This window comes from Octopus sinensis, linkage group LG30 (assembly GCF_006345805.1).
Source record: "Octopus sinensis linkage group LG30, ASM634580v1, whole genome shotgun sequence".
In the NCBI taxonomy this organism is placed as follows: Eukaryota; Metazoa; Mollusca; class Cephalopoda; order Octopoda; family Octopodidae; genus Octopus; species Octopus sinensis.
Window position 1 is genome coordinate 10,195,136 of NC_043026.1, and position 25,858 is coordinate 10,220,993.

The 25,858-nt window shown below is 39.7% G+C and overlaps 2 protein-coding genes across 6 annotated transcripts in view; one reads left to right on the top strand and one right to left on the bottom strand.

The window, feature by feature from the left end:
* Window positions 1-25,858, top strand: part of LOC115226689 (zinc finger protein 91-like) — a 151,591-nt gene that overhangs the window by 110,837 nt on the left and 14,896 nt on the right. Inside the window, exons 13-14 of the mRNA XM_036515233.1 lie at window positions 2,771-2,877; window positions 25,266-25,521. Of these exons, the coding sequence (XP_036371126.1) occupies window positions 2,771-2,877; window positions 25,266-25,521 (363 nt within the window). The remainder of the gene's footprint in view (window positions 1-2,770; window positions 2,878-25,265; window positions 25,522-25,858) is intronic.
* LOC115226337 (zinc finger protein 271-like) overlaps window positions 16,546-25,858 on the bottom strand; it is a 478,512-nt gene continuing 469,199 nt past the window's right edge. For all 5 annotated transcript variants that reach the window (XM_036515246.1, XM_036515245.1, XM_036515247.1 and 2 more), the window contains one exon: window positions 16,546-17,725. In XM_036515246.1, coding sequence (XP_036371139.1) covers window positions 16,719-17,725 — 1,007 coding nt within the window. In that variant the 3' untranslated portion in view covers window positions 16,546-16,718. The remainder of the gene's footprint in view (window positions 17,726-25,858) is intronic.

Sequence of the window (25,858 nt, forward strand, 5' to 3'; positions counted from 1 at the left end):
GAAAGCTATCTCGTACAATCTCCTTCGTTGCCAGGTCAGTTTGTAGTGTTTTAGTTTGAGAAATAGTCTGGAATACACTCCAACCACTGAAATGGTCAGAAAGCGGCATAACTACAGATGTGTACCCCATTGACTTTGTTGGCGGATAACTTTGAGAAAAAGGGATACTTTTAAACGAAATTTTCAAAATATATCGCTTAAATGCTGTATATTCAGAATATGTAGGGATTTATGGGAACGAATTTTCCCCCCTAATAACTTTCAGAAAAACGGGAATCTTTTAATGAAAGTTTATACCTTCGGAACGGCATGGATTACGATTATATGAAGAACTTTCTGGGGAAATTGTTTTCCAAGCGATGGGGACAAGAGTATCAGATCAAAAAGAACACATGTTGGGATTTCCTAGATCATATGAGCTTCATTTCTTTCAAGCTAATGCATGTCCTTGGCAGTCACCGCCCATGTTTCTCTGCCATGTAGCATAGCTGTTCGCACACACGTGTCATACACTCTACCTTTCACTCTGAGTGAGAGGCCCTTTGTTACCGGCAGAGACAGGAGCTCTCTGAACTTTGCCGAGGCTATTCTTATTCTAGCAGCTACGCTCTCAGAGCACCCACCCTAACTGCTAAATTTGTCACCAAGGTAATGGAAGCTATTAGCTACTTCTAGTTTTTCCTCCTGGCTTGTGATGGAGGCTGTTCTCTGCTCATTTTCAGTGTTTATTGCCCCTGTGCATCTGCCACACACAATAACTATCTTCCCAGTTAACCTTCTTTTGATATTACTGCACCACTTATGTATCGAAAGCTTACACTGGGTACATCTTATGGAGTTTCTGCCTGCACCTTTCCTACACATCGAGCAGGGCCATCTACCTGAAGGGATTTGTGATTTGTCTGCCTTCCTACTTACTAAGACTTTGGCTTTTGCTAGGTTGACTCTAAGGCCCTTCGATTCTAGATCTTGCTTTCACACCTGAAACTTCTACAGTGGTACTTCTGGGAGTGACTCAGCTATTGGAGCAAGGTCATCAGCACAAAGGATCTCTCAGGGGCAGCCTGTCTTGAATTCCTATGTTATTTCCTGGAAGACTATGATAAATAAGAGGTGGCTGAGGACTGATCCTTGGTGGACCCCTACTCCTACCCAGTATAGTGATGATTTATTTACATATCTTGAGCATGCACAGCAACACAAATTATGAGATTGGGAATAACTATTCACGAATCTCGTTTCGTGCATCAATAACTCTTCTGTTTTCTCATAAATGTTATTATTTTCATCTTACATAAAATACTTGTACAGTTTCCCTGTTATATTAAATATCTGTACATTTCTGTATTGGAAACATTTCTTATATTACATTCATTGTTTGCATGGAATCCTGGGATGTCACTTGTTGTCACTCCAGGTTTCAATCACAGAACACTTTCATGTTTTTGGGGGCAATTTACTTTCACTATTTTATAAGACTAAACTACATGTTAACCCAATTCTCTTTCCCCTTTTCACTTGAAAATGCAACATAACTTTCTTTTCAACCTGTTTCCATTTTTATCCAGAGACAAAAAAAACTAAACGAATCTTCAATCATTAGTAGAACTATGAAATTTACCCTGAAATTAAGATTACAGGGTGAACAGAAAATCATGGATATAAAATGATGTGATGTTAAATTTAATAAATCCAAATATTCTGTTGTTAAGGGAAATGTTTATTTCTACAGTTTATCTCAATAGAAATGAATCTGTATTTTTTGAGTAGCCTCTACATCTTACACTGTTGTTTCTATCTGATTTCAGGACATCAGATGACATTGACATAACGGAAGGAACATCCTCAATATCTACCATGTTTTAAGGAATAAAGGAAATTATTATACAAGACAGATGTATAGCATTGTTTCTAGAAATCTGTGGAAGAATTCCTGTGAAACATTTCTGAACATCACTGACTGAAGCATGAAGAAGAGTGGTTCCTGTTCTGATGAAACTTGGATAAATTTATGTAATTGCTGCTAGAGAAAGGTAACCCTGGACAGAAATACAGCTGTAGTAGGAGCATTAGTAAGGAATAAAGTGTAAGAAGAAAGCAGGAAAAATATTTAAACTGGGATTTGTGAGGAAAAAGAGTGGAAATGAGTGAGAAAGGTATAGAACTGATTTCCTCTGAACCCATGACGAAAGAGGGAAGGAAATTGTCATACGAGTGTGATGTCTGTAAAAAGGTCTTTTCCCTAAAATGTAAGCTAATTTCTCACAAACGCATTCATACAAGAGAGAAACCGTTTCATTGTGAGGTCTGTGGTAAATCTTTCACTTACAGTAGTTACGTAATTAGACACAAACGTAGTCATACAGGTGAGAAACCATATCGCTGTGATGTCTGTGGTAAATCATTCTCTCGGAGTGGTCATTTAGCTACACATATACGTATTCATACAGGTGAGAAACCATATCATTGTGATGTCTGTGGTAACTCATTCTCTGACAGTGGTCACTTAACTGATCACAAACGTATTCATACAGGAGAGAAACCGTATCATTGTGATATCTGTGGTAAATCATTCTCTCAGAGGAGTAACCTAACTTCACACAGACGTATTCATATGGGAGAAACACCATATCATTGTGATATTTGTGGTAAATCATTCTCTCAAAGTTATTCCTTAACATATCACAAACGTATTCATACAGGGGAGAAGCCATATCACTGTGACATCTGTGGTAAATCATTCTCTAAAAGTGAACCCTTAAGAAATCACAAGCGTATTCATACAGGAGAGAAGCCATATCGCTGTGACATCTGTGGTAAATCATTCTCTAACAGTAGTCACTTAACTAGACATAAACGTATTCATACAGGGGAGAAGCCATATCATTGTGATATGTGTGGTAAATCATTCTCTCAAAGTTTTCAATTTACTTTACATAAACGTGTTCATACAGGAGAGAACCCATATCCTTGTGATATCTGTGGTAAATCATTCTCTGGTAATTCATCGTTAGTTACTCACAAACGTATTCATACAGGGGAGAAGCCATTTCAATGTGATATCTGTGGTAAATCATTCTCTCGGAGTACTCACTTAACTAGACATAAGTATACCCATACAGGCGAGAACGCATGGAAGTGTGATATCTGTGGTAAATCATTCTCTCAAAATAGTGACTTAAGGATACACATACGTACTCATACAGGAGAGAAACCGTATCATTGTGACATCTGTGGAAAGTCATTCTCTGACAATAGTGCCTTGATTTCGCACAAGCGTGTTCATACGAAGGAGAAGCCATATTGCTGTGATGTCTGTGGTAAATCATTCTCTAGAAGTGATCATTTAACTAAACACCGTCGTACCCATGGAAAAAAGTGACTGTATCATTGTGATATCTGGTAAATCATTCTCCAAGAGTGCTTCGTCAACTACACACATATGTATTCATACTGGAGAGACACTATATCACTATGGTAAATAATTTATTTTCAGTGGGGCCATGATATTGCACAAACAGCACTAGCAACAGCCACGCCCAAATGTTGTTCTTTTTTACGTGCCACCGGCGCAAGTGCCAGTAAGGCGACACTGGTAACGATCACGCTCAAATGGTGCTTTTTACAAGGCTTAAATTCCTCACGAGAAATAACTACAAGACCCACACCAGGAATTCCATTCATCTCCCAGCTCAAAGAGGCAAGCCCCACCCTGTGCTTGACTCAAGGAGAAAAAGCAACCCCCAATATCAGCAGCGGGGCCTAATAGCATTTGCTGGTTTATCCCCACCTTATCATGTGGGTTCCTTACCCTTTTTATTAACATCAATTCACTCATCCATCCACAAACACTCTCCAAGCTTTCCTATCATTTATAAACTCTCTTGACTCTCTCACACCATCACTGCTAACCAGCAAAGCTTTCCTCACTCCATCCATCCACCCAGACTAAGGTCTGCCTCTGGTTCTGTTGCCTACCACCTCTGTCTTCACCCCACCTTACCATATGCTCCTCATACATGTAGCCAAACCACCTCAAGATATATGCATATATATATATATTTATATATATATATATATATATATATATATATATATATATATATATATATATATACATATATATATATATACACACAAACACACATGTATATATATATATATAATATATAAGTAATTGAGTGATACTACACACTGACTGGTCAGAATACAGTTTGCAAAACCTAGTAATCTGGAGCCTACACAGCTGTATTTAAGGCACAGATTTAATCATCTCGCTAAAGTCAAAAGTTGTGAAGCATGACTGTCACCACTACTACGTGAACCTGAAGATTGCAGAATTTAATGCATGAAAGTACTAATTCAATCACAATGAACATCTAACATTCTATTATTTTATTTTATTTTTTTATATTATATTATCTTATATTATATCATTATAAGATTGTAAATAAAACATGAAAACCAGACAAGGTTGGAATTCTTTTCATTAATATATATATATACACATACATATATATATATAAATATATATATTAACCCATGCTAGCATGGAAAACGGACGTTAAACGACGGTGATGAGGAGGAGGATTATATATATATATATATATACATACATACACAAACACATATTTCAAGTGCCCTATATATCTTATTTACTGATCTGACAACCCTAGTTTTGACCCATCTGCAACCAGAAAAAGGTTAAGAGGTCAATTCCTTCTCATTCACTGCCAGGTGCTGAGAGAAGAGAACAATATACCATTAATTTGATTGAGAATTAATAAAAACGTGGATTCGGTTTCAAATACGCTATGCTATACTGTAGCTGTTCGCTACCCATTCATACAATCACGTAATCATAAGTATACGAACATGTGTAGTTTGTATAAAATACTAGCAGTATCGCCCGGCGTTGCTCGGGTTTGTAAGGGAAATAACTGTATAAGCATTTTTAGAGAGTTACTTCCCTTATAAATTCGGGCTTTCTTAGCCATTTTTGTTTTGGTGTCTTCAAGCCATGAAGTCGTTGTTCTAAAAGAACGCTGGTTTCCTTCACAACGCATTACGACGTTGATTTCTTTACACTCCCTTCCCCCACAGCTTCACGAGGGAGGGAAGGGGGAGAAGCAAACAGGTGCAGCTGTGAGCGTGGACGCCAACTCCGCCGCCATCGACACACGATGCATTTTATGCATTAAAATGGAATAAAAAATGATGTTAAATTATTTTTAAAATCGTAGACTCATCGTTGACGCGCGCTAATAGTCAGACGGGCTTGATATGAATCACGACTATAAGATACCCGAATTTGTTAAACTGCACCGCAAAATGTGGGAGGAGTTAGGAATCTAAATCGAAGGGGACAGACACTCACACAACTAGAGTTTTATATATATAGATGTATTTTATTCAAACATGAACAGGATATTTCTACAAAAACAGAAAGAGAGGGAAAAACATGTCTAGGTAATACCTTATTTTCATAGAATGATTTAAGGCAGATACCACGGATGAGTTAAAATATTTGGGCCAAGCTGGCAATGAATGGACCAATCAAGAGAGAAATAGAAAGGGCATTGTGAGTAGCGACGTATAACAACATCCGAGACGATGATCAATACAGCCAGGTATAAATACTCACACAAACACAGAAAGACCTCCTAACAGCAGGTGGCGAACTGGCAGAATCGTTAGCACGGCCGGCGAAATGCTTAGCGGTATTTCGTCTGTCGAGGTCGACTTTGCCTTTCATCCTTTCGGGGTCGATTAAATAAGTACCAGTGTACCACTGGGGTCGATATAATCGACTTAATCCGTTTGTCTGTCCTTGTTTGTCTTCTCTGTGTTTAGCTCCTTGTGGGTAGTAAAGAAATAGGTATTTCGTCTGTCGTTACGTTCTGAGTTCAAATTCCGCCGAGGTCGACTTTGCCTTTCATCCTTTCGGGGTCGATAAATTAAGTACCAGTTACGCACTGAGGTCGAAGCAATCGACTTAATACCTATGTCTGTCTTTGTTTGTCCCCTCTGTGTTTAGCCCCTTGTGGATAATAAAGAAATAGGTATACTGTTGATTAAAGGGAGGTAAAGCAGAGCAGGTGCCCTCAGTATTTTGGTGAAAGGGTTAGGCATGCGCATTGAGCGTACTTCTTACTTCATGTTCATATCTGGTTTGAATGTCCTGGGCTTTGATTTCTCTTAATCAACTGATTAATACGCTAATAATACTTATAATTCATTTTCCAACTACCAGATAGATATATATATAACAATTCTATCCTTTGTGAAACATTTCCGTAAGTATTAAACAAGGAAAATATTCGTTGTTTTTGATTCTGTAGACTTTCGGTTTTTCGCGCGTCGATTCTTTGAGTCTGATTTGTGCGGGATTTGGCTGCTATTTCTAGCGGAGAAAGCTATCTCGTACAATCTCCTTCGTTGCCAGGTCAGTTTGTAGTGTTTTAGTTTGAGAAATAGTCTGGAATACACTCCAACCACTGAAATGGTCAGAAAGCGGCATAACTACAGATGTGTACCCCATTGACTTTGTTGGCGGATAACTTTGAGAAAAAGGGATACTTTTAAACGAAATTTTCAAAATATATCGCTTAAATGCTGTATATTCAGAATATGTAGGGATTTATGGGAACGAATTTTCCCCCCTAATAACTTTCAGAAAAACGGGAATCTTTTAATGAAAGTTTATACCTTCGGAACGGCATGGATTACGATTATATGAAGAACTTTCTGGGGAAATTGTTTTCCAAGCGATGGGGACAAGAGTATCTGATCAAGAAAAACACATGTTGGGATTTCCTAGATCATATGAGCTTCATTTATTTCAAGCTAATGCATGTCCTTGGCAGTCACCGCCCATGTTTCTCTGCCATGTAGCATAGCTGTTCGCACACACGTGTCATACACTCTACCTTTCACTCTGAGTGAGAGGCCCTTTGTTACCGGCAGAGACAGGAGCTCTCTGAACTTTGCCGAGGCTATTCTTATTCTAGCAGCTACGCTCTCAGAGCACCCACCCTAACTGCTAAATTTGTCACCAAGGTAATGGAAGCTATTAGCTACTTCTAGTTTTTCCTCCTGGCTTGTGATGGAGGCTGTTCTCTGCTCATTTTCAGTGTTTATTGCCCCTGTGCATCTGCCACACACAATAACTATCTTCCCAGTTAACCTTCTTTTGATATTACTGCACCACTTATGTATCGAAAGCTTACACTGGGTACATCTTATGGAGTTTCTGCCTGCACCTTTCCTACACATCGAGCAGGGCCATCTACCTGAAGGGATTTGTGATTTGTCTGCCTTCCTACTTACTAAGACTTTGGCTTTTGCTAGGTTGACTCTAAGGCCCTTCGATTCTAGATCTTGCTTTCACACCTGAAACTTCTACAGTGGTACTTCTGGGAGTGACTCAGCTATTGGAGCAAGGTCATCAGCACAAAGGATCTCTCAGGGGCAGCCTGTCTTGAATTCCTATGTTATTTCCTGGAAGACTATGATAAATAAGAGGTGGCTGAGGACTGATCCTTGGTGGACCCCTACTCCTACCCAGTATAGTGATGATTTATTTACATATCTTGAGCATGCACAGCAACACAAATTATGAGATTGGGAATAACTATTCACGAATCTCGTTTCGTGCATCAATAACTCTTCTGTTTTCTCATAAATGTTATTATTTTCATCTTACATAAAATACTTGTACAGTTTCCCTGTTATATTAAATATCTGTACATTTCTGTATTGGAAACATTTCTTATATTACATTCATTGTTTGCATGGAATCCTGGGATGTCACTTGTTGTCACTCCAGGTTTCAATCACAGAACACTTTCATGTTTTTGGGGGCAATTTACTTTCACTATTTTATAAGACTAAACTACATGTTAACCCAATTCTCTTTCCCCTTTTCACTTGAAAATGCAACATAACTTTCTTTTCAACCTGTTTCCATTTTTATCCAGAGACAAAAAAAACTAAACGAATCTTCAATCATTAGTAGAACTATGAAATTTACCCTGAAATTAAGATTACAGGGTGAACAGAAAATCATGGTATAAAATGATGTGATGTTAAATTTAATAAATCCAAATATTCTGTTGTTAAGGGAAATGTTTATTTCTACAGTTTATCGCAATAGAAATGAATCTGTATTTTTTGAGTAGCCTCTACATCTTACACTGTTGTTTCTATCTGATTTCAGGACATCAGATGACATTGACATAACAGAAACAACATCCTCAATATCTGCCATGTTTTAAGGAATAAAGGAAATTATTATACAAGACAGATGTATAGCATTGTTTCTAGAAATCTGTGGAAGAATTCCTGTGAAACATTTCTGAACATCACTGACTGAAGCATGAAGAAGAGTGGTTCCTGTTCTGATGAAACTTGGATAAATTTATGTAATTGCTGCTAGAGAAAGGTAACCCTGGACAGAAATACAGCTGTAGTAGGAGCATTAGTAAGGAATAAAGTGTAAGAAGAAAGCAGGAAAAATATTTAAACTGGGGTTTGTGAGGAAAAAGAATGGAAAAGAGTGAGAAAAGTATAGAACTGATTTCCTCTGAACCCATGACGAAAGAGAAAAGGAAATTGTCATATGAGTGTGATGTCTGTAAAAAGGTCTTCTCCCTAAAATGTAAGCTAATTTCTCACAAACGCATTCATACAGGAGAGAAACCGTTTCATTGTGAGGTCTGTGGTAAATCTTTCACTTACAGTAGTTGCATAATTAGACACAAACGTATTCATACAGGTGAGAAACCATATCGCTGTGATGTCTGTGGTAACTCATTCTCTACCAATGGTCACTTAACTGATCACAAACGTATTCATACAGGAGAGAAACCGTATCATTGTGATATCTGTGGTAATTCGTTCCCTCAGAGGAGTAACCTAACTTCACACAGACGTATTCATACGGGAGAAACACCATATCATTGTGATATTTGTGGTAAATCATTCTCTCATAGTTATTCCTTAACATATCACAAACGTATTCATACAGGGGAGAAGCCATATCATTGTGATGTCTGTGGTAAATCATTCTCTCATAGTTTTCAATATACTGTACATAAACGTGTTCATACAGGAGAGAACCCACATCCTTGTGATATCTGTGGTAAATCATTCTCTGGTAATTCATCGTTAGTTACTCACAAACGTACCCATACAGGCGAGAAGCCATATCACTGTGACATCTGTGGTAAATCATTCTCTGAAAATAGTACCTTAAGGATACACATACGTACTCATACAGGAGAGAAACCCTATCATTGTGACATCTGTGGAAAGTCATTCTCTGACAATAGTGCCTTGATTTCGCACAAGCGTGTTCATACGATGGAGAAGCCATATTGCTGTGATGTCTGTGGTAAATCATTCTCTAGAAGTGATTATTTAACTAAACACCGTCGTACCCATGGAAAATAGTGACTGTATCATTGTGATATCTGGTAAATCATTCTCCAAGAGTGCTTCGTCAACTACACACATATGTATTCATACTGGAGAGACACCATATCACTGTGGTAAATAATTTTTTTTCAGTAGTGCCATGATATTGCACAAACAAATCGAAATCAAATTCGATGACTGACATCCGTGCTAGTGGAGCACTAAGAGCATGATCGGTGCCAGTGGCACGTAAAAAGCACAATCTGAGTGTGATTATTACCAGCAGCACCTTACTGGCACTTGTACCTGTGGTACGTGAAAAAAAACATTTGAGCGAGGTTATTGCCAGTGCCACTAGATTGGCTCCTATGCAGATGGCACGTAAAAGACAACATTTGAGTGTGGCCGTTGCCAGTACTGCCTGACTGGCACATAAAAGCACCCACTACACTCTCGGAGTGTTTGGCATGAGGAAGGGCGTCTAGCTGTAGAAACTCTCCCAGATCAGATTGGACCCTGGTGCAGCCATCTGGTTCACCAGCTCAGTCAAATCGTCCAACCCATGCCAGCATGGAAAGTGGACATTAAACGATGATGATGATATCTACATACATACATACATATATATATATATATATATATACATATACACACACACGCATATATTATATATATATACATACATACAAACATATATATATATATATATATATATATATATATATATATATACACATGTATATATATACACATATGTATGTTTCATCATCTTTTAACGTCCGTTTTCTATGCTAGCATGGGTTGGACGGTTTTGACTGAGGGCTGGCAACCAGATGGCTGCACCAGGCTCCAGTCTTGATCTGGCAGAGTTTCTACAGCTGGATGCCCTTCCTAACGCCAACCACTCAGTGAGTGTAGTGGGTGCTTTTTACGTGCCACCCGCACAGGTGCCAGACAGGGCTGGCAAACGGCCACGGACAGACGGTGCTTTTTACGTGCCTCCGGCACGGGGGCCAGGCTTGGCTGGCAAACGTCCACGATCGGATGGTGCTTTTTACGTGCCACCGTCATGGAGGCCAGTCGGGGCGGCGCTTGCAACGGCCACGATCGGATGGTTCGCTTACTTGTCACCGGCACTGGTATCACAGCTGCAATTTCCATTGATGTTGATCGACTTCGATTTTGGTTCTGCTTTCTGATATCTGATTTCATTTTGATTTTCACTTGCCTCAACGGGTCTTCACAAGTGGAGTTTTGTGTCCCAAGAAGGAAAGGTATGTATAAGTCGACTGGCTACATACCAGGTAGAGGCCATGGGTTATGGTCTCACTAGTCTTGCCGGGTCTTCTCACGCTCAGCATATTTCCATAGGTCTCGGTCTCTAGTCATTTCCTCAGTGAGACATAAAGTTCGAAGATCGTGCTTCACCACCTCGTCCCAGGTTTTCCTGGGTCTTCCTCTTCCACAAGTTCCCTCAACAGCTAGGGTGTGGCACTTTTGCACACAACTATCTTCATCCATTCTCGTCACATGACCATACCAGCGCAAACATCTCTCTTGCACACCATAACTGATGCTTCTTAGGTCCAGCTTTTCTCTCAAGGCACTTAAACTCTGTCGAGTAGACACAACTAGACTCAACACTACCTGAGCATGTTCTTTTTCATCTTTCATAATCATATTCTGAATATCCGAATGAGTTGTGTGACGCAGACTCCACATAGTTCTGTAACAACAATATTCTTCTGATGTATTCTTCCATTTTGCACCGATGAGAGTAGTAATATGTAATTAAATTAATTCAATTTTTTTCCATGTTTTCTTACATGTTAATGTTACCATTGAAAACGATCGTATGAATGGATTAAAATTTAATAAAACTTTTAACATTTCTTCTCTGTCTTTGTTGATTTTTATATAGGATACGTGTTCTATAAATACTCATAACACACCTTATATGTATATATATGAATAGGGCATATAATGCCTTCCTTTAGTTTTTTGGGATGCTGCCCTGTTGTGAGGAAGCTCTGAAAGAGAATCTGAAATGGTCTAGCTAGAGCCTCCTTGCATTTCTTTAGGATTGCTGGGAATCCGTCGGGGCCTGTTGTCGTGTTTGAACTCATCTAATCAATGGCTGATGTTGCCTTAGTTTCCTCTATGTTGATGCTGTCAATAATTGCCATTTTGTTGTGTAGGTCTGTGGAGCCAAAGACTGGCTGAAGCTCCTCTCCTTCTTACCTCTTGTATGCAACATACATCTACATGTCTCCGTTCGAGCTTCTCTACAATCTCGCTAGACCTACATTTAGAGTGTCAACTCTGAAAACTGGGAAAGAGATGTGGGAGTGAACACAGGAAAGAGGGATGTTATTCAGCACCTGAAAAGGATCCCATGAATGTTTTGTAACAGATGTCATAATAGTTGTTCTTGCTTTTAACCTACTGTCATTCAGACATGTTAGAGTTTTCTGTATTTATACATATCTATATATGTGTATATGTATACATATATATATATATATATGTTCACACACACATCATTATTTGGCATGGGTTGGACGGTTTGTCCAGGGCTGGCAAGCTGCATCCATCTGATTATATACAGGAGGAGGTGAATAAATTGTCTCAGAACAAGCCAATGGTTGTTGTGTGTTCATGATGTTTGTATCAGAGCAACCTGTATATATATATATATCTTTTATATTAAAAGGCAACTTGTCTTTCTGTGTGTTGTGTGAACCACTTCTACTTCTACAATTTTCAACCGAATTTCACCAAATTTGACATGTGTGCTCTCTTTGACTTGGGATGTTATTTCTTATAAAATTTTTCCTCGAAATTCTGCGTCCCCAACATAAATAGACTACTCTCAATGCACCTAGGATTTGGCTGAGCCAGCGAAAAAACGTGACACACACCCAGCTGGAAAAAATCGATACTTTACTTTGTCATCTGTGGGAAGCTCTTATTGACTGCTTGCACAGTACTGCCAGCAAGTTATGATCTGCCTTGTTTTCATGTGAGTGCTCTTTTTCATATAATTATTCCAACTTAAATTAGCCACTTCAAAACTCTTACCCAAAATTTAAAATCCTTAGTTTAGTCTGTTTGATTAACATTTTTGCCAACTACATTTTACTATTTTTTTCGGAGCTACACGTTCACCGCTTTTTCCTTGGGACTTTTTCTATTGAGTAAACTGATAATTTTCCACCATGCCCCAATGCAAAAGATCCAAAATAGGTCGGCAAACAAATGCTACAAGAAAATTAAATGTATGTGTGCAGGAGTGGCTGTGTGGTAAGTAGCTTGCTAACCAACCACATGGTTCCGGGTTCAATCCCACTTCGTGGCATCTTGGGCAAGTGTCTTCTGCTATAGCCTCGGGCCGACCAATGCCTTGTGAGTGGATTTGGTAGACGGAAACTGAAAGAAACCTGTCGTATATATATATTTATATATGTGTTTGTGTGTGTGTTTGTCTCCCTAGCATTGCTTGACAACCGATGCTGGTGTGTTTACGTCCCCGTCACTTAGCGGTTCGGCAAAAAGAGACCGACAGAATAAGTACTGGGCTTACAAAGAATAAGTCCCGGGGTCGAGTTGCTCGACTAAAGGCGGTGCTCCAGCATGGCCACAGTCAAATGACTGAAACAAGTAAAAGAGGAAAAGAGAGTAAAAGAGTAAATGAATCTAGTGCGGTCGCCGCCAGGAGGAACGCTCTCAGTGCACTTGGAATGGCTTCAGCACGAAGAAGGGAAAGTGAAGAGCAGTGTTGTCATCGGTTTGCATGGATTACTGCGCAACGAGTCACCCATAGCAACAAGCATCATTCAGCATGCTGAACAAGAAATGCTTCCTCTACAGCTGTTGCACAATCTGCAGGGATTGCAGCACAACACGCAGATTGACTTACAATCTAGCGACCGCGCTAGATTCATTTACTCTTTTACTTGTTTCAGTCATTTGACTGCGGCCATGCTGGAGCACCGCCTTTAGTCGAGCAACTCGACCCCGGGACTTATTCTTTTTGTAAGCCCAGTACTTATTCTATTGGTCTCTTTTTGCCGAACCGCTATGTGACGGGGACGTAAACACACCAGCATCGGTTGTCAAGCAATGCTAGGGGAACAAACACAGACACACACACACATACGTACATATATACGACAGGCTTCTTTCAGTTTCCGTCTACCAAATCCACTCACAAGGCATTGGTCGGCCCGGGGCTATAGCAGAAGACACTTGCCCAAGATGCCACGCAGTGGGATTGAACCCGGAACCATGTGGTTGGTTAGCAAGCTACTTACCACACAGCCACTCCTGCACACATACATTTAATTTTCTTGTAGCAATTGTTTGCCGACCTATTTTGGATCTTTTGCATTGAGGCATGGTGGAAAATTATCAGTTTACTCAATAGAAAACGTCCCAAGGAAAAATCGGTGAATGTGTAGTTCCCAAAAAATAGTAAAATGTAGTTGGCAAAAATGTTAATCAAACAGACTAAACTAAGGATTTTAAATTTTGGGTAAGAGTTTTGAAGTGGCTAATTTAAGTTGGAATAATTATATGAAAAAGGGGGCTCACGTGAAAACAGAGGTAAATTGTAACTTGCAAATAAATACTACAGGGGAAAGACAACGACTGGAGGCTACAACGCAGCGAAAGGCTTCACGACATTTCTACTCAAGGCCATGGTCCTCGCGTTGGTCAACGACAGCATTCAGCTGCAATCCTACAATTGACTGCAGTAATCACCCTGACGTTCAAATACGCTGCATGTCCACACTCTGCCAATTTTGCGGAACTAAAAAGTGGCCTGGAGAAACTCCCGGCATGGGCTGCTTCAACGGTAAGATTACTGTACCCCTTCTACAAAATCCTGAAACCCTTTTGACAGAGGCGTCTCCTTATTCTCATGACTTTCTCAAGCAGATTCCTGCCTACAACTGCGCATTGCAAATTACTTCTTTCGGCGGCAACATTATCCAAGAAGGGCATTTCATCATCATCATCATCATTTAGCGTCCGCTTTCCATACTAGCATGGGTTGGACGGTTCAACTGGGGTCTGTGAAGCCAGAAGGCTGCATCAGGCCCAGTCTGATCTGGCAGTGTTTCTACGGCTGGATGCCCTTCCTAATGCCAAACACTCCGTGAGTGTAGTGGGTGCTTTTTACGTGCCACCCGCACATGTGCCAGACGGAGCTGGCAACGGCCACGAACAGATGGTGCTTTTTACGTGCCACCAGCACGAGGCCGGTCGGGGCGGCGCTGGCAACGGCCACAAATGGATGGTGCTTTTTATGTGCCACCGGCACGAGGCCAGTCTGGGCAGCGCTGGCAATGGCCACAAATGGACGGTGCTTTTTATGTGCCACCGGCACGAGGCCAGTCGGCGCGCCGCTGGCAACGGCCACATTCAGATGGTTCTCTTACATGCCACCGGCACTGGTAACTCAGCTGCAATTTCCATTGATCGATTTCGATTCTGATTCTCACTTGCCTCAACAGGTCTTCACAAGTAGAGTTTTGTGTCCCAAGAAGGGAAGGTATGCATAAGTGGGCTGGCTACATCCCATGTAGAAGGCCACGGGTTATGGTCTCACTTGTCCTGCCGGGTCTTCTCGTGCACAGCATACTTCCAGAGGTCTCGGTCTCTAGTCATTTCCTCAGTGAGACCTAAAGTTCGAAGATCGTGCTTCACCACCTCGTCCCAAGTTTTCCTGGGTCTGCCTCTTCCACAGGTTCCCTCAACCGCTAGGGTGTGGCACTTTTTCACACAACTATCTTCATCCATTCTCGCCACATGCCCATACCAGCGCAAACATTTCTCTTGCACACTACATCTGATGCTTCTTAGGTCCAGCTTTTCTCTCAAGGTACTTACACTCTGTCGAGTATGAACACTGACATTACACATCCATCGGAGCATACCGGCTTCATTTCTTACGAGCTTACGCATATCCTCAGCAGTCACGGCCCATGTTTCACTGCCATGTAGCATGGCTGTTCGTACACACGCGTCATACAGTCTGCCTTTTGTCACCAGCAGAGGTAAGAGCTCTCTGAACTTTGTCCAAGCTATTCTTACTCTAGCAGTTACACTTTCAGCACACCCACCACCGCTACTGATTTGGTCACCTAGGTAGCGGAAGCTATCAACTATTTCTAGTTTTTCTCCCTGGAAAGTGACAGAAGTTGGTCTCAGAGCATTTTCAGTGTTTATTGTCCCTGAGCATCTGCCACATACAAAAACCATCTTCCTAGTTAGCCTTCCCTTGACATTGCTGCACCTCTTATGTGTCCATAGCTTACACTTGGTGCATCTTATAGAGTTTCTACCAACACCTTTTCTACAGATCGAGCAGAGCCATCTACCTCATGCATTCCTTTAAAGTGCAGGGGCAGATTTACCATAGAACTGGTTCGCCAGTCCTCAGTCAAATCGTCCAGCCCATGCTAGCATGGAAAGCAGATGTTAAATGATGATGATGATGATGATGATGAGAGAAGGGAAGTTTATCATGAGAACTGCGAAAATTGAAAGAGACAAATAGAGAGTTTTTTTCTGTTGTTACCACAGATTTCGAAAACTAGCAGCATAGCCCGGCGTTGCCCGGGTATATAAGAGCCCCTAGTAGGCAACGACTAATCCCAATCTAGTCCTTTCCCTCTAGGGAACAAAGGCGCATGTATAGGTTGCAATGTCTTCTCTTCACTCGAATACTTCTGTGTATACGATGTTCCTAGCTGTCCCTTTGGGCGATAAAATGGTTGAGTTGTGTCCCCTAGACAGAAAATGTGTTGCATATAAAAAGCTTAGATTCTCGAGCCAATGTCGAATTTATTGATTTTTTTCAGAACTGGGGGAACTTTTCAAAATTTTCGCTCCGTTAGTTTTGAATTATGACATTGGGCTATGTGTGTGTCAAGTTTCATCAGAATCGGTTGAAAGCCGTGGTCAGGGTGAGGGTACAACCTGACAGACACATAGACACACAGACAGACAAACTGCCGTTTATATATAGAGAGAAGAGATTTTCAGACTTGGTATCCTGACTGATGTATGTTCTCACTGAATCCAAGGGAGGTGAAGAGTGCAGACAAAACAAAAGAAATCTAAAATTTTTTGAAATAATTTAATCTCAAGGCAATACTGACAAGGAATGATATGGTGTCTCTTCTGTATGAATACCTTTCTGTCTAGTCAAGGGACTACTTTCAGAGAATGACTTGATATGGTTTCTACTTTGTAGGAGGTCAAGGTACTACAGACTGCAGTGAAGTGATTTACTACACACTGAAATGATATGGTGCTTCCCCTGAATGAATACGTTTGTGTCTAGTTAACAAACCACTTACAGAGAACGATTTACCACAGAAATCACAATGATATGGCTTTTCACCTGTATGAATACGTTTGTGCGATGTCAAGGCACTATTTTGAGAAAATGATTTACCACAGACATCACAGGGAAATGGCTTCTCACCTGTATGAATACGATAGTGTCTTGTTAAGGTAGCATTTTCAGGGAATGATTTACCACAGAAATCACAATGATATAGATTTTCTCCTGTATGAATACGTTTGTGCGAAATCAAGGTACTATTTTCAGAGAATGATTTACCACAGACATCACAGTGATATGGTTTCTCTCCTGTGTGAATACGATAATGTCTCGTTAAGGTAGCATTTTCAGGGAATGATTTACCACACACATCACATGAATACAGTTTCTCTCCTGTATGAATACGTTCGTGTCGAGTTAAGTGACTATTTCGAGAGAACGATTTACCACAGATATCACAATGGTATGGCTTCTCTCCTGTATGAATACGTATGTGCGTCGTTAAGTCACTATCTTCAGAGAATGATTTACCACAGACCTCACAAGGATATGGTTTTTCTCCTGTATGAATGCGACAGTGTTTTATCAATGTAGAATTTTCAGGGAATGATTTACCACACACCTCACACAGATAAAGTTTCTCTCCTGTATGAACATGTTTGTGCCTAGTTAAGTGAGTATTTCGAGAGAAAGATTTACCACAGACCTCACAGTGATATGGCTTCTCTCCTGTATGAATACGTTTGTGTTTTGTGAAGTTACTATTTTCAGTGAATGATTTACCACAAACCTCACACGAATACATTTTTTCTCCTGTATGAATACGTTTATGTCTAGTTAATGAAACGCTCCGAAAGAATGATTTATCACAAATATCACAATGATATGATTCCTCTCCTGCATGAATATGTTTATGTGTAGTTAAGCTACTACTTTGAGAGAAAGATTCACTGCATATATCACAATGATACAGTTTCTTTCCTGCGTGAGTAAACCTATGGGCAGTTAAGTGACTACTTTGAGAGAAAGATTTACCACAGACCTCACAATGAAACGGTTTCTCTCCTGTATGAATGCGTTTGTGAGAAATTAGCTTACATTTTAGGGAGAAGACCTTTTTACAGACATCACACTCATATGACAATTTCCTTTTCTCTTTCGTCATGGGTTCAGAGGAAATCAGTTCTATACTTTTCTCACTCTTTTCCATTCTTTTTCCTCTCAAATCCCAGTTTAAATATTTTTCCTGCTTTCTTCTTACACTTTATTCCTTGCTAATGCTCCTACTACAGCTGTATTTCTGTCCAGGGTTACCTTTCCCTAGCAGCAATTACATAAATTTATCCAAGTTTCATCAGCTCAGGAGCCACTCTTCTTCATGCTTCAGTCAGTGATGTTCAGAAATGTTTCACAGGAATTCTTCCACAGATTTCTAGAAACAATGCTATACATCTGTCTTGTATAATGATTTCCTTTATTCCTTAAAACATGGTAGATATAGTTTTTTTCTGTTATGTCAATGTCATCTGATGTCCTGAAATCAGATAGAAACAACAGTGTAAGATGTAGAGGCTACTCAAAAAAATACAGATTCAATTCTATTGAGATAAACTGTAGAAATAAACATTTCCCTTAACAACAGAATATTTGGATTTATTAAAATTAACATCACATCATTTTGATAATGACCAGGTTAAACGCTGTAGTTTAACCAAACTATCCCTAACCCCCATTCAATTGTATTTTTCGTGTCCCACAAATCCCTTATCTGCATCATCTGAAATGTCCTTTCAGAAATTTCTATTTAATATTATCCATTTTGTAGAAAGTTATGAAAAAAGAAATTGCTAGATGAGTGGGAACGCATCATTAGTTATACAAAGAAACAAGCATTCCATAAATTAACTAACGTGTCAACGATGAAGCATGGAGTGTTTAGAAGGTGCCTTCCATAGCTAGAAATAACAGCTAAATCACACACAGATCATAGAATCTCTCTTCCATAGCTAGAAATAACAGCTAAATCACACACAGATCATAGAATCTCTCTTCCATAGCTAGAAATAGCAGCTAAATCACACACAGATCATGGAATCTCTCTTCCATAGCTAGAAATAGCAGCCAAATCACGCACAGATCATAGAATCTCTCTTCCATAGCTAGAAATAGCAGCCAAATTACGCACAGATCATAGAATCTCTCTTCCATAGCTAGAAATAGCAGCCAAATCACACACAAATCATAGAATCTCTCTTCCATAGCTAGAAATAGCAGCCAAATCACACACAGATCATAGAATCTCTCTTCCATAGCTAGAAATAGCAGCCAAATCACACACAGATCATAGAATCTCTCTTCCATAGCTAGAAATAGCAGCCAAATCACACACAGATCATAGAATCTCTCTTCCATAGCTAGAAATAGCAGCCAAATCACACACAGATCATGGAATCTCTCTTCCATAGCTAGAAATAGCAGCCATGTCACACACAAATCATAGAATCTCTCTTCCATAGCTAGAAATAGCAGCCAAATCACACACAGATCATAGAATCTCTCTTCCATAGCTAGAAATAGCAGCCAAAATACGCACAAATCATAGAATCTCTCTTCCATAGCTAGAAATAGCAGCCAAATCACACACAGATCATGGAATCTCTCTTCCATAGCTAGAAATAGCAGCCAAATCACACACAGATCAGGGAATCTCTCTTCCATAGCTAGAAATAGCAGCCAAATCACACACAGATCAGGGAATCTCTCTTCCATAGCTAGAAATAGCAGCCAAATCACACACAGATCATAGAATCTCTCTTCCATAGCTAGAAATAGCAGCCAAATCACACACAGATCATGGAATCTCTCTTCCATAGCTAGAAATAGCAGCCAAATCACACACAGATCATGGAATCTCTCTTCCATAGCTAGAAATAGCAGCCAAATCACACACAGATCAGGGAATCTCTCTTCCATAGCTAGAAATAGCAGCCAAATCACACACAGATCATAGAATCTCTCTTCCATAGCTAGAAATAGCAGCCAAATCACACACAGATCATGGAATCTCTCTTCCATAGATAGAAATAGCAGCCAAATCACACACAGATCAGGGAATCTCTCTTCCATAGCTAGAAATAGCAGCCAAATCACACACAGATCATAGAATCTCTCTTCCATAGCTAGAAATAGCAGCCAAATCACACACAGATCATGGAATCTCTCTTCCATAGATAGAAATAGCAGCCAAATCACACACAGATCAGGGAATCTCTCTTCCATAGCTAGAAATAGCAGCCAAATCACACACAGATCAGGGAATCTCTCTTCCATAGCTAGAAATAGCAGCCAAATCACACACAGATCATAGAATCTCTCTTCCATAGCTAGAAATAGCAGCCAAATCACACACAGATCATGGAATCTCTCTTCCATAGATAGAAATAGCAGCCAAATCACACACAGATCAGGGAATCTCTCTTCCATAGCTAGAAATAGCAGCCAAATCACACACAGATCATGGAATCTCTCTTCCATAGATAGAAATAGCAGCCAAATCACACACAGATCAGGGAATCTCTCTTCCATAGCTAGAAATAGCAGCCAAATCACACACAGATCATAGAATCTCTCTTCCATAGCTAGAAATAGCAGCCAAATCACACACAGATCATGGAATCTCTCTTCCATAGCTAGAAATAGCAGCCAAATCACGCACAAATCAGTGACATCTCTCGTTCATAAAAAACATAGAAGAGAAACAAAGAATCGACGCACCAAATACCGAACGTCTACAGAATTAAACACATCGAATATTTTCATTGCTTAATACTTACGGAAATGTTTCATAAAGGATTGTATTGTTATATATATGTGTATATCTGGTAGGTGAGAAATAAATTATTAGTATTACACATGAATTAATCAGCTGATTAAGAGAAATTCACGCACCTGGACAATTAACCAGAAATCAGAATGGATTGGGAAGTGTTTTCAATGCGCATGCGTTTCTCCTCTGTTACTATTTAAGGCAGCCAAAAGTCTAATTCTTTCGCCTTTTGTATACTCTACTGTATTCGGCCTTTTAGGCTGCCGGGTCTCGATCTTTTAAACTTTTATTCGTTTTCCTTCTTTGTTGTATTTTTATTAATTAAGCTTATGTGGTAAATATTTCAAGAAAAGAGATACGCATGCGCATTGAAAATCCTTCTTTCTTTGTGTTGATATCCGGTTAAATGTCCTGTGCGTGTGTCTCTCTTAATTAGTTGGTAAATCCAATTATATGTACTGATAACGCATATTTCGACTACCAAATACTCACACATATAACAGCATTATCGTTTATGAAAAATTTCCGTAAGTATTCAGCAATGAAATTATTCTATTTGGTTTGCAAGATTCTTTACAGCTATGGTACGACCACACTTGGAATTCGCATCATCAGTTCGGAACCCCTATCTTGCTCAGAACATTGGGCAATCTTTCGTCTCTAGTAGACCTTTCCGTCGATTTCCGTAAAAAAATTTTTTTTTTTACATATGGGCTTGCGGGAACTTTTGAAGTAATGAGAGCGAAAGAGACTAAGAGAAAGCGATTGTATGACGAGGGAAGTTCTTTTGAAGTTACCGTGCATGGGAAGCATTGATGGACATGTGTGTGTGTGTGTGTTTGATGGGGTGTGGGAGACAGACAGTATGTTGTGTAAGTGAAGTGCTTCTGTTAGTATGTGTGAAGAGACAGAGTAATGTGTGAAAGAAAGAGATAACTGAAATTTTTTACTCGGTGTATGTGTATATGTATGTATATTACTTCAAAAGTTCCCGCAAGCCCATATGTAAAAAAAAAAATTTTTTACGGAAATCGACGGAAAGGTCTACTAGAGACGAAAGATCGCCGAACATTGACCTCCTGGAATCTGTTCAGAGACGTGCAACCAAACGCATACCCTCCATCAGACACCTACCATACTCTGAGCGCCTTGTTTCCCTGGGCATGGATTCACTGAAGCTCCGGCGTCTGGCGATGGACTTGGTAAACACCCACAAAGTTATCAACCACCTCACCAACAACAACACTGAACACCTTTTTGTTCTCCATGTGTCCAACACACGTGGACATGCCTACAAAGTCAGAAAGCAGCACAGCTCCCATGACTTTCGGAAACATTTTTTCACGCTCAGAGTTGCTGAAGCATGGAACAAACTGCCTGCATCAGTTGACTGCCATGACACTGCATCATTTAAGGCCCTCATGCTTTCCGAAATCCGCCGAAACTACACCTGATTGCCCCCCTTCCATACTCATACACATATGTGTATGTCATGACTCATGCACTGTTCTTTTCCTGACGCTTGTACATTACCCTATGTACTATACATACACTTTAGATGAGTTATAGTGCACCTGAGCACTGTACACAATGTTCTTCTTATTATTATTATTTATATGAGTTCGTGTGTTGAAGCATATTAAAATGATAATAATGAAATTATTGCATACAGTGCTCAGATGCACCACAACTTGTCAGAAAGTGCGTATAAAGCATATGCAGTAAAGTACGAATGTCTGGGAAGTGAACAGTGTATGAGTCAGATACATGCTTGCGTGTGTATGGAGGGGAGAAGATCAGGTGTAGTGTTGGCGAATCCCAGGAAGCATGGAAGTTTTGAACGATGCAGTGATCCGACAACTAACAACTGATGCCGGCAGTTTGTTCCATGCTTCAACAATATTCTGTTGTGTCTGGGGAGAGTCATTTTCTTTTTGTGCCTTATTATTTAACACACTCACCGGTAAAATTTCCACTTATTTCTTATTTTTATTGTCCTAAAATTTTCGTTGCGTCTTGCAACCTTTTCAATAGTCTTAAAACTAGTGAAAAGGTTGCAAGACGCAACGAAACTTTTAGAATAATAAAAAAGAAATAAGTGGAAATTTTACCGGTGAGGGTATTAAATTAATTATAAGGCACTCTCCTCATACACAACAAAATTATTTAATGTTTTTAACTCTGTAGACGTTCGGTTTTTGACGCGTTGATTCTTTGTGTTTCTTTTATTTTGTGTGTGAGAGATGTCCTTGATTTGGCAACGTTTGGCTGCTATTTCTAGCTCTGGATGAGAGATGTTCATGATTTGCTCAGGACTTGGTCGCTATATCTAACGATGGAAGAAAGATTCTATAAGTTGTGGGAGATTTCGCTGCTGTTTCTAGCTATGGAAGATACCTTGCCAGGTTATTTCGGGGGTTAATGCAGAATCGCACCTCTCTTTGAATCTCAATTTATGTGGAACCCAAATATCGAACTTCTTAACGAGACCGAAGCATTTTAAGTGACTTTCAATTGTGTGTGATACATCTGACCTCACTGCAATCTCTCACACTGTTATATAAGTCAGATTCAATTATAGCTATGATTCGGTCATCATCAACTTCAGTAGGTTGACCAGTTCTCTCTCTTTACTCTTTTACTTGTTTCAGTCATTTGACTGCGGCCATGCTGGAGCACCACCTTTAATCGAGCAACTCGACCCCGGGACTTATTCTTTGTAAGCCCAGTACTTATTCTATCGGTCTCTTTTTGCCGAACCACTAAGTGACGGGGACATAAACACACCAGCATCGGTTGTCAAGCAATGCTAGGGGGACAAACACACACACATACATATATATATATACATATATACGACAGGCTTCTTTCAGTTTCCGTCTACCAAATCCACTCAGAAGGCTTTGGTCGGCCCGAGGCTATAGTAGAAGACACTTGCCCAAGGTGCCACGCAGTGGGACTGAATCCGGAACCATGTGGTTGGTAAACAAGCTACTTACCACACAGCCACTGTTGATTATCTTTGAGCGAAAACTCTCCAGAACGGAATTTCTTAAGCCATTTCTGACATGTGCGTTCTGTTAAATAATCGGTCAAACTAAAGCGTTTGACCCGGTAATAAAAACAAAAAAGAAAATACTGTAATAGGTGTAAAACAACTTCGTCTAAACGAATATGACAAAATGAAAACGTGGCCGATGCCAGACCCCTCTGGCACCTGTGCAGGTGGCACATAAAAAGCACCCACTACACTCGCGGAGTGGTTGGCGTTAGGAAGGGCATCCGGCTGTAGAAACACTGCCAGATCAGACTGGAGCCTGGAGCAGCCCCTGGCTCCCCAGACCCCGGTCGAACCGTCCAACCCATGCCAGCATGGAAAACGGATGTTAAACGATGATGATGATGATGACTTCTTTATGGAGCTATTGCAATCCAGCTCAGTTGTTAAAGTAAATGTTTATTTCTACAGTTTATCTCAACAGAAATGAATCTGTATATGTTAAGTAGCTTCTACATCTTACACTGTTGTTTCTTTATAATTTCAGAACATCAAATGACATTGACATAACAGAAGAAACATCCTTAATCTCTACCGTGTTTTAAAGACTAAAAGAAAATATTATACAAAACAGATGTATGAGATTGTTTCTACAAATCTGTGGAAGAATTCCCATGAAATGTTTGCTCTGAAATAATATCATTAGCCAAATTTATGAACATCTCTGACTGGAGTGTGAAGAAGAGGAGCCAATGTGCTGATTAACATTGGATAGATTTATGGAAGTGTTGCTATGCAAAGGTAACACTGGACATGTTTGTAAGGAATAAAGTATAAAAACAAAAGCAAGAAAAATATATAAATAGGAATTTGAGATAAAAAAAAGCAACGGAAAACACATGGTAAAGAGATCATATGATTGTGATGTCTGTACGAAGTTCTTCTTTCAAAAAAAGTAATCCAATTATGCACAAGCAAATTCATACAGGAGAGAAACTGTATCATTGTGATATTTGTGGTAAATCATTCTCTCGAAATAGTGCCTTAACTACACATAAACAAATTCACACAGGAGAGAAACCATATCAGTGTGATATCTGTGGTAAACCATTCTCCCGTATTAGTGACTTATCTAGACACAAACGTATTCACACAGGGGAGAAACCGTTTCATTGTGATGACTGTGGTAAATCATTCTCTCAAAGTATTCACTTAATTGTACATAGACGTATCCATACTGGAGAGAAACCATATCATTGTGGCATTTGCGGTAAATCATTCTCTGATAGTAGTATCTTAACTAAACATAAACATGTTCATACAGGAGAGAAGCCATATCATTGTGATGTCTGTGGTAAATCATTCTCTCATAACAGTATCTTAACTACACATGAACGTATTCATACAGGAGAGAAACCCTATCATTGTGATATCTGTGGTAAATCATTCTCTCATAGTAGTGACGTATCTAAACACAAACGTACTCATACAGGAGAGAAACCGTATCATTGTGATATCTGTGGTAAATCATTCTCACGCAGTAGTCAGCTACCTACACACAAACGTGTTCATACGGGAGAGAAACCATATCGCTGTGATATTTGTGGTAAATCATTCTCTCACCGTAGTCACTTACCTACACACAAACGTACCCACACAGGAGAAAGACCATATCACTGTGATATCTGTGGTAAATCATTCCCTCACAGTAGTCAGTTATCTACACACTACCATACTCATACAGGAGAGAAACCGTATCATTGTGATATCTGTGGTAAATCATTCTTTAACAGTAGTTGCTTGTCTACACACAGACGTATTCATACAGGGGAGAAACCATATCACTGTGATGTCTGTGGCAAATCGTTCTCTGATAGTAGTAAATTAACTGCCCACAGACGTATTCATTCAGGAGAGAAACCATATCATTGTGATATTTGTGGCAAATCATTCTCTCAAAACAGTCAATTAACCATACACATGCGTACTCATACAGGAGAGAAACCATATCACTGTGACATTTGTGGTAGATCATTCTCTCAGAATCATACCTTAACTGCACACAAATGTATTCATACTGGAGAGAAACTATACCACTGTGATATCTGTGGTAAATCATTCTCTCAAAACAGTTACCTAACAAAACACAAACATATTCATACGGGGGAGAAAGGAAAAGAGTAGTTTGTTGTTTGTTATATATTTTTTATGCAATGGAAGTTCTAACTAAAATTTTCCCAAAATTTAAAATCTTTTTGTT